Here is a 10,177-nt window from a genome sequence, read left to right on the forward strand (position 1 = left end):
ATTATTACAAACAATGCCACTGTGAAATCTCCTATCAGTTACCTGGTATACATTTATAAGATTTTCTGTAGTGGAATGCGAAGTCAGATTATATAAGCATCTCTAACTAGTAATGCCAGATGTTTTGCACAGTACTTGTATCAGTTCACACTCACTAGCAGCATGTAAGAGTTACTTTTGCTCTAATCTCACCAGCACTTGTTGCAGTCTTACTTTATATCACGTGAGTCTAATGGGTATAAAATAGTAGTTCATTGTGGTTTTAATTTTTATTTCTGAGTTTGCTTTTAGGTTGAGCAATTTTTCATGTCTTATTCTGTGTTCCTCTTTGTGAAGAGTATATTCAAATCTTTTGTCCATTTTGCTTTTAAGTGATTTTTTTTTTCTGTGAATTCACATAACTACACACCACTGTTGTTGAAGTTTTAGCCATACATTTTTCATTTCTATAAGTAAAATTTGGTTCTTTTTCAAATATGCCTGAGCATTTTTTGTTTTATTTTATTTTATTTTTTTAACCTCTTCTACCTATAGAATAAGCTAGCTCTGCACCTATTCGTAAATTCACTTACCGGAGCATTTTTTAAAGATTTCATTTATTTATTTATTTGAGAGAGGGAGTGTGTGTGAATGGGGAGAGGAGGAGAGGGAAATGGAAGGAGAGAGAATCTCCAGGAGACTCTGCATTGAATGTGGAGCCTGATACAGGGCTCGGTCTCACGGCCCTGAGATCATGACCTGAGCGGAAACCAAGAATTGAATGCTTAACCAACTGAGCCACCCATGCACCCACATGCCTGAATATTTTTAAGTCTCTTGCAACTTTTAGTTTAAAAATATGACTTTTTTCCATTTTATTATGGTAACTTTAAATATGAAAGAATTGTACAGTGGATATACATATATATGCTAGCTAGATTCTGCAGCTAATATTTTGATATATTTGCTTTGGTATGTTTGTCCATTTACCCATTCCTCTTTCCATTCGACAGTTTATTTCATTTTGTGATGCATTTTGAAATAAATGGTAGATATCAATAGATTTTTACCCCTCAACGCTTCATCATACATAAAAATAACTATACACACACAACACACTTTTTTAAATGTAGGTTCATGTATGGTGAATTGCATAAAGCTAACATGTGCCATTAGGTGAGTTTTGATAAATACATACACCTGTGTAACTCAAACCAATCAGGTTATACCACATAGCATCATTCCAAAAAATTCTCTACACTCTTTTCCAGTCAGTCCAGTGCCCATTACCCCAGAGGTAATGCTATTTTTATTATTTTCACTATAGCTTAGTTTTACCTATTCATGAACTTGAATTATACAGTATGCACTCCTTTGTGTAAAGCTTCTTTGACTATGTTGTTCTGAGATTCATCCATGTTTCCTATAGAAGTAGCTCATTATTCCTCATTATTACTGAGTAATAGTAAGTAGTAGTCCATTGACTGAATATATCACAGTTTATTTAGGTCTTCTCCTTTTGATGAACACCTGGGGAGTTTTAAATTTTTGACTGCTATAAAGTGGCTATGAACATTCTTGTACAAGTCTGCTCAGACATATGTTTTTCTTGGTCATAGGGTAGGTATGTGTTTAGTTTTATTAGAAACTGCCAGAGTGGGGCACCTGGGTGGCTCAGTGGGTTAAAGATTCTGCCTTCAGCTCAGGTCATGATCCCAGTGTCCTGGGATTGAGCCCCACATTGGGCTCTCTGCTCACCGGGAAGCCTGCTTCCCCCTCTCTCTGCCTGCCTCTCTGCCTACTTGTGATCTCTATCAAATAAATAAATTTAAAAAAAAAAAAAGGGAAAAATTGCCAGACTTTTCTCAGAGTATTTGTTGTACCATTTTATGTTTCCAGCAACAGTGTATCAAAGTTTCTCTGTATCCTTGCCAACATTTGGTGTTGTCAGTCTTTTAAATTTCAACCATCTTCGTGAATATTTTTTTTAAGATTTCATTTATTTATTTAAGAGGGAGAATGAGCATGAGCAGGGAGAGGGGCAGAGGGAGAACCAGAGTCCTTGCTGAGCAGGGAACCCCACATGGAACTCAATCCCAGGACCCTGGGATCACAACCCAAGCCAAAGGCAGATGCCCAACTGGCTGAGCTACCAGGTGCCCCCATCTTTGTGAATTTATAAAGTGGTATCTCATTGTAGTTTCAATTTGCATTTCACTGAATGATGTGATGTTAGACATCTTTTCATGTGCTTCTCAGCTATATTTTTTTTGCATTCTGTGGCTTTTTTCTTTAACAGTGACTTTTCTTAACAATGGCTTTTAAATTTTGGATGAAGTTCCAACTAACCAATTTTTTTGTTTTGTGGTTTGTGTTTTATCCAAGAAATGTATCATTGAAATGGTTATCCTTTTCTCATTGAATTATTTTTGTAACAATTTTGAAAATCTGACAACCATGTATGTATAGAAATATTTCTAGACTCTAAATTTTGTTCCATTGATCAGTGGCATTTTTCTACAATACACTACTGCCTTGATTATTCCAGGTTTTTAAAAACTTAATTATTCCAGTTTTATAGTAAGTCTTAATATCCTGAAGTGTGAGTCCCCCTAAAATTTAAGTGTTTTAGTTATTCTAGGTCTTTTCTGTGTGAAATTTAGCAGCAGCTTCGCATTTTGATTGGGATTGCATTTAATCTATGTAACCAATCTGTGGAGAATTATGTATATATGTTATTGAGTTCACACATACTTAGGGTTGTTATATCTTGTTGAAATTACCCATTCATTTATGAAATATCTATTATGCATGGCAATATTCCTTGATCTGCAATCTATTTGATTGATGTTAATATAACCATAACTGTTTTTTTCTGGTTTGTGTTTGCATGGCAAATCTGTTTTCATCCTTCCACTTTTAACCTATGGCTCTCCTTACACTCTCCTTACACTTAAAGTAGATTTCTTTTCTTTTTTTAAAGATTTTATATATTTATTTGAGAGAGTGAGCAAGAAAGAGAACACAAACCAGGGGGTTGGGGGTTGGGGTGGGTAAGACGCAAAGAGGCAGAGGGAGAAGCAGACTCCCCACTGAGCAGAGAGCTCAACCCCAGGATCCTGGGATCATGACCTGAGCCCAAGGCAGTTGCTTAACACACTGAGCCACCCAGGCGCCCCTAAAGTGAATTTTTTTTCAATAGCATTAGTTAGGTCCTGCTTTTTTCTTCTATTTAGTTTGCCAGTCTACTTTCATTTGATATTTTTAGTTTTGAATTAATGTTTATATTAAATGTAATTTTTAACATTATTTGACTTAAATATACTATTATTTGTTATCTGTTTGTCCTGGCTGTGGTTTGTACCTTTTTTCTTTCTCTGTTGCTTTCATCTTCATTTGAATTAATTGAGGTTTTGTTTAAAATTTTAACAACACTACTGATTTACCTCTGTTGTTTTACTTTTTAATACAACTTCAAATTTGATATAATTGTCTTCTAACAGTATACTTCCACATTCTCCTTCCCAACTCTGTGCATTTGACTTTTATGAATCCATATATACTAAATGATACTTTGTAGTTAGCATAGAATTAAACAATGATTTTTTTTTAAATGATTTTATTTATTTGACGGAGAGAGATCACAAGTAGGCAGAGACAGGCAGAGAGAGAGAGAGGAGGAAGCAGGCTCCCCGCTGAGCAGAGAGGCCCGATTCGGGACTCGATCCCAGGACCCTGAGATCATGACCTGAGCCGAAGGCAGCGGCTTAACCCACTGAGCCACCCAGGCGCCCTAAACAATGATCTTTTTAAAAACTTTTAAAGTGATGTGGCACCTGGGTGGTTCAGTTGGTTAAGTGTCTGCCTTCAGCTCAGGTCATGATCTCAGGGTCCTGGGATCGAGGTCCCAGCCCCCCTTCCCCCCTATTTGGCTCCCTGCTCATCGGGGAGCCTGCTTCTCCCTCTCCCTCTGTCCCTCCCCCGACTTGTGCTCTCTCTCTCTCCCTATCTCAAATAAATAACTAAAATCTTTTTTTAAAATGTTAAATGAGAGAAAATCAAATATAATTACCATTTTTGGCACTCTTTATTTCTTCCTATATTTAATTTTCCATCTGCTATCATTTTTCTTACTATAAAATTTCTGTTACCATTTCTTATGGTGCAAATCTGATGGTAATTCTTTCATTATTTATTTCTCTGAAACAGTCTTTATTTCACTCTAATTTTTTTTTTTGAACCGTAAGTTATTTAAGAATATGTTGTTTTGTAGCTAAATATTTGAATATTGGGGCACCTGGGAGGGCTCAGTTTGTTGAGTATCTGACTCTTGATTTTGGCTTATGTCATAATCTTAGGGTTGTGAGATCAAGCCCCCCACTGGGCTTCATGCTTACGGTGGAATCTGCTTTAGAGTCTCTTCTCCCTCTCCATCTGCCCTTCCCCCTCCTCTCTATCTCTCTCAAATAATAAATACTTTTTAAAATAATAAATAAAAAATAAATATTTGAGTTATCTTTATCTTATTGACTTCTAAGTTAATTCCTTTGTGGCAGATAATATACCTTGTATGACTTAAGTCCTTTTAAGTTATTCAGATTTGTTTTATTGTTCAGATGTCATCTATCCTGGTAAATGTTACACAGACACTTGGAATAAACATACATGCTACTAATGTCATACCATCAGATGAAGAGTTTTATAAATGTCTGTTAGATCACCTTGAATTATAGTGTTGTTCATCATGGTTTTTCTATCTTAACTGATTTTCTGAATACTTGTTCTATCAATTATTGTGATGTGTAATGTGTCTTTTCATTTTTCTCTGGATATTTTTAAGATTTTCTCTTCTTATTAGTTCCTATAATTTGATTATGATGTACCTTGATAGGGTTTTCTTTCTTTCTTTCTTTCTTTCTTTCTTTCTTTCTTTCAATTAGAGTTCATTGATCATCTTGGATCTGTGGAATATTTTTGGAATATTTTGTAATACTTTTGGTCATTTTTGTTCAGATATTTTCCTTCCTTCCTCAGTTTTCTCTTGGACATAGTTACGTATATATTACACAACCTGTTATTAACTTGTACATCACTTCATGTGCTCTTCATTTTTCCAAAAAAGTCTTTTTCTTTCTTTCCATTTCAGTTTCCGTTGCTGTGTCTTCAAGTTCACTGATGTTTTCTTCCTTAGTGTCTAATATGCTGTCAATCCTATCCAGGTAGTTTTTCATTTCAGGAATTACATTTTTCTCATCTCTAGAAGATCTGTTTGGTTCTTTTAATATTTTTCATTTCCCTCCTAATTATGTTTTCCTTTGTGCTTTTGAATGTATGTGTAACAGCTAAAGTCCTTGTTGCCAATGCTGTATTCTCTATCATTTATAAGTTTGTGTTTATGACTTTTCCTACTGGTTTGGGTTCTCATATTCCTAATTTTTTATATATGTAGTAATTTTCTCTTAGGGTATATACATTGTGAATTTTATGATGTTGAATTCTGTACTTTGTTGTCTTTCTTTAAAGAGTATTGGACTTTATTGTAGCAGGGGTTAAATCAATTTGCAAATTCCTTTGACCTTCTTATAGCTTGTTTTTAAGCTTTTTAGAGGTAGATTTAGAGTAGTGGTAGCATACAGATGTAAGTATATTTTGGCCAAACACTAAGAGGCATAATGTTTCTGGGGTCTCTTTCATATGTCCCCTTTTTAAGAGGTGAATATTCTCCCCTCTAGGAATTGTTTGGTCAAAACTCAAACTCTCTCACCCCTGTGTGAGCAGAGAGAATTGTTCACCTTACAGTTGTCCCCCAGTAGCTCTTGTTTTTTGGAATTTTTCTTTTGTTAGGGGTGTTGTACAGTTCTTTTTTGTCTCTCCTCATAGTATTTAGTGCGTTAAAACAAGAATTTGGTCTTTATAATTTTAATGAATAATGCCTACAGGCTGAAAAAAAGTAGAAGTGATATTTGAGTATATGAACTGTCATGTGAGATGCATAGGAAAGTATTAACTTATTTATCAGTGAAATTTTAAATGAGTGGCAAAATTTAGTCTATTGAAATTACCAAGGGGCACCTGGGTGGCTCAGTCAGTTAAGCGGCTGCCTTTGGCTCAGGTCATGATCCTGGGATCCTGGAATTGAGCCCCGCATCAGATTCCCTGCTCAACAGGAAGTCTGCTTCTCTCTCTCTCTCTCTCCCTCTTCCCCTCCCCCTGCTCGTGCATTCTCTCCCTCTCAAATAAATAAAATCTTAAAGAAAAAAAAAGGGGGCGCCTGGGTGGCTCAGACGGTTAAGTCGCTGTCTTCTGCTCAGGTCATGATCCCAGGGTCCTGGGATCGAGTTCCACCTGGGGCTCCCTGCTCAGCGGGGAGTCTTCTTCTCCCTCTCCCTCTGCCTGCCACTTTGTCTACTTGTGCTTTCTCTGTCTCTGTCTGTTAAATAAATAAAATAAAATCTTTTTTAAAAAATTATCAAATAAAGAAGAATTTCCAAGTCAGAATACCTGATCTTTGAAATGGTCTCTTCTGCTTCTGTGTAATTAAAGTTTTTTTTTTTCCTTTTTCCTTTACTATTCCTCTTCTGGGTTTGAGTTTGTTTGGGGTTCCCCCCCCCTTTCTGATATTATTTCTTCTTCTTCTTAGGGACTCTTTTTTCATTCTGCTAATATTCTTAGAAATCTTAGCCATTTTCTCAACTTTAATATTTCTCTGCATGGATATTATATCCACCTTTACATATACTGCCTAGACCTTTCTTCTGAGATAGACCTGAATTCTTAAATTCCTTTTGAGGTGGCAGTTCTGTTTGTATTACAGTATTACTTCAGATAAAATATACCTAAAACCTAAAGCTTTATACTCTCTCCAAATATTTTCTTCTTTTACTTGTCTTTTTCTCTCAAATGGCTCCCAGACCTTTTCTTATGTCATTTGTTCCTAAAATCTTACAGTCATCTTTGAAACCTCTCATCCTATAATTAATTGCCAGGGCTCATTAATTTTTAAAAATATTTTGTTTATTAGAGAGAGAGAGAGGATGAGCAGTGGAGAGGGGTAGAGGGAGAGAGAGAGAGAGCAAGAGGGAGGGAGAAGCAGACTCCCCACTGAGCAGGGATCCCGAAGAGGACTCAATCCCAGGACCTGGAAATCATGACCTGAGCCAAAGGTGGATGCTTAACTGACTGAGCCAACCAGGCACCCCAGCCAAGGCTCATTAATTTGACTTTTTCAGTGCTTCTCATGTCTTTCCTCTCATTTTTTTAATAAGATTTTTTTTAAGATTTTATTTATTTGAGAGAGAGAGAGAGAGTGAGAGCTTGAGTGGGGGAGGATCAGAAGGAGAAGCAGACTCCCTGCTGAACAGGGAACCTGACTTGGGACTCAGTCCTGGGCCTCCAGGATCATGACCTGAGCTGAAGGCAGTTGCTCAACCAGCTGAGCCACACAGGCACCCCCGTCTTCCCTCTATTTTAATTTCTGCTGCAACATATATTTATTCATTCATTTAACAAATACTTGTTGAATTTCCACATATGCTAGGACTTTCCCCTAAGAAGTTAGAATTATATGATTTCTACAGTATAGCAGAGTACTCAAAAATGGTAAGACCCGGGGCGCCTGGGTGGCTCAGTGGGTTAAGCCGCTGCCTTCGGCTCAGGTCATGATCTCGGGGTCCCGGGATCAAGTCCCGCATCGGGCTCTCTGCTCAACAGGGAGCCTGCTTCCTCTTCTCTCTCTCTCTGCCTCTCTGCCTACTTGTGATCTCTGTCTGTCAAATAAATAAATAAAATCTTTAAAAAAAAAAAATGGTAAGACCCAATAAATACTTGTAAAATGACTCACTGAGTGAATATATTAGGTTGAACCATGTGAAACTGTAATTTTTTAAGGTCAAAGTAGTTAAATGTCAGTAATTTCCTATGTTCAACAAGTATACTGCTATTAAGAGTCATACTAATATGCAGAGAAATACATATTAAGTTATTCCTACTATTGTTAATGTTAACAGTAATATTATTAATGTTGTATATAATTTCTTTCATTAAACTATAAAAGTTGACTTTTCTCTCCTTTGCCTACCAGGAAACACGAAACTATCCAGAATCATATCCACAACTGCCAAGGGATGAAACAGTGGAGAACCCTCATCTCCAGAAGCACATTCTGGAATTAGCATCCATTCTGGATGTTCGAAACGTGTTCCTCGAGAGTACCATAGATGACTATTAAAACAAAATCCTCTTGTTGAAACAATTTTTCATTTGCCACAGATTTTACATGGTGCAGTTTTCTAATGTGATGACCAGGACACATAGTGGTGTTACTTAGTTTTAATTTTTTAATTTAAGGCCACCATTTTAAAAACAAACTGAAAAAATTGTTCAAACTTTTAGGGTAACTGTTTTAAAATACAGTCTTTCAAGTCTTTTAAAAAACTCAATTAATCTTGGAATTTTTACTTTTTGGTTTTGAGGTATGGCTACTTACCTCCAACATCTGTCCCTACACACAAATAGTCACTGTTCTCACCCTCAGAAGAGTAAATCATTTATTTTTATATAATGAGAAAAATCCAGCTCTTATACTTGGACCTTAAATGTGTGGATTTTAAAAAAAAAATGTGTGGATTTAGAAAATTTATCATTGTTCACAAAGATGAAACTAGCCAGCATGGACTATTAAAAATCAAGAACAGGCTTTCCATAATATTTCTTTTCATTCCAACATAGTAGGTAGACAAATGTGTGATCCTTTGAAGCATAATCAAGACATTTTTTTTTAATTACTTAACTCATTAAATACTGTCATAATTTCAGAAACTGTATAGGATTGATTTGCATTTGAAAGTTAAATCTTTAATTGAAGTCTTAAGATGATAAATATCACTTGGAATGTGTGAGCCCTGTGTTATCATGAGATACACTTGCATATTTTGCTTTCTTTATAATCTGAATGCTGGAAATGAAAAAAAAAAAAGACTTTTAAGTATTTCGGTCAAAAAATCAGATTGTTGGTTTCATAATACAATGTTTCCACAAGGAATTCTATTTAAACTCTTAATTCATGATATCAAGTTTGAAGACTATCCAGATTGAAGGCTGTGGCATATAGTACAGAGATTGTAATCTTTTTGCCTAGTTCACGTTTATGAGACGTCAAAGTCAGAGATGTTATTAATTTTAGTCAGGGGTAACTGAATTGTTATTTAACCTGAAATGGAAGTAACTTTTGCATTGACAATTTGGAAATAAGATCTTTTTAACTCCTTATATTTAACATTTTATATTCATGCACAAGTTTTTTTTATTATTTTAAATAGGACTCCGTATATAATACAAAGTTTTTTGTGTTTTTCTTCTCTGTCATCCGCTTCATAATTTCATAAGCATTTGTTATGATGCTTTGGGTTTTTCCCTCTTCTTTAGACTCCAAGGCATTCAAGTTCAGAAATCTATGAACCGAAAGCCCTTCTACCTAATACTCTGTACAGGCTCACATTCTACCTCTGGTGGTCCCAGGGGAAATAAGGTGATTGCTTTTGGTGCCTCTTTCCTGTGTCCATAGGGAAGTTTTACTGTAACATTTTTACTTTGGTTTTCATTTCGGGCATAGGGTATTATTTGGGTCTAAGTTATTCATATACCTGTTCCAATTTGCTAATTTTTCATCTGAAATCTTGAAATTACTGTTCTTGGATTTAGGGGACTTCGTGGCATTTCATTCATTCTTTTCTTCATTGTTTTTGTTTGTTCTTTTAACCATTATTTCAGAAAGCTTTAGAAGACTTGTCCTGGAGGGAGATTTTTTTTGCCTGATGGGTTTTTTTTTTTTTTAATCAGATAAAGACTGCTTTTCTTTTTCTTGATATCTTTATAAACTTAATGGCTTTCCTTTCATAACCATGTTCACCTGGGTTACAGCAATAGGCTGACCTCTTGTTTCAGTCCCCTTGAATTTCTCTGCCAGTAATGTACCTGACCTCATGTATTTTCCTCTCCCCTGATGCTTAAAATAATATTTATCTTCCTGAGCTTTATTCTCACCTATTTAGTGTAAAGAACACTGGTCTGAGAACTAGGAGACCTGAGTTGTAATCCTGCCTTTCTTGGTAACTAGCTTTATGCCCTTTGACAAGTGTCTTCATGTTTCTGTTTTATTATATTCTCATCTGTAGAATGAAGGCATTAGCCCAAGGTCCCG

At 35.7% G+C, this 10,177-nt stretch overlaps 1 protein-coding gene across 4 annotated transcripts in view; it reads left to right on the plus strand.

Moving 5' to 3' along the window:
* The window catches only part of SCAI (suppressor of cancer cell invasion), a 134,650-nt gene extending 126,233 nt beyond the window's left edge, over positions 1-8,417 (plus strand). For all 4 annotated transcript variants that reach the window (XM_059142320.1, XM_059142321.1, XM_059142322.1 and 1 more), the window contains one exon: positions 8,060-8,417. In XM_059142320.1, coding sequence (XP_058998303.1) covers positions 8,060-8,206 — 147 coding nt within the window. In that variant the 3' untranslated portion in view covers positions 8,207-8,417. The remainder of the gene's footprint in view (positions 1-8,059) is intronic.
* Positions 8,418-10,177: the final 1,760 nt, after the last annotated feature.

This window comes from Mustela lutreola, chromosome 12 (genome assembly GCF_030435805.1).
Source record: "Mustela lutreola isolate mMusLut2 chromosome 12, mMusLut2.pri, whole genome shotgun sequence".
NCBI classification, from domain to species: domain Eukaryota; kingdom Metazoa; phylum Chordata; class Mammalia; order Carnivora; family Mustelidae; genus Mustela; species Mustela lutreola.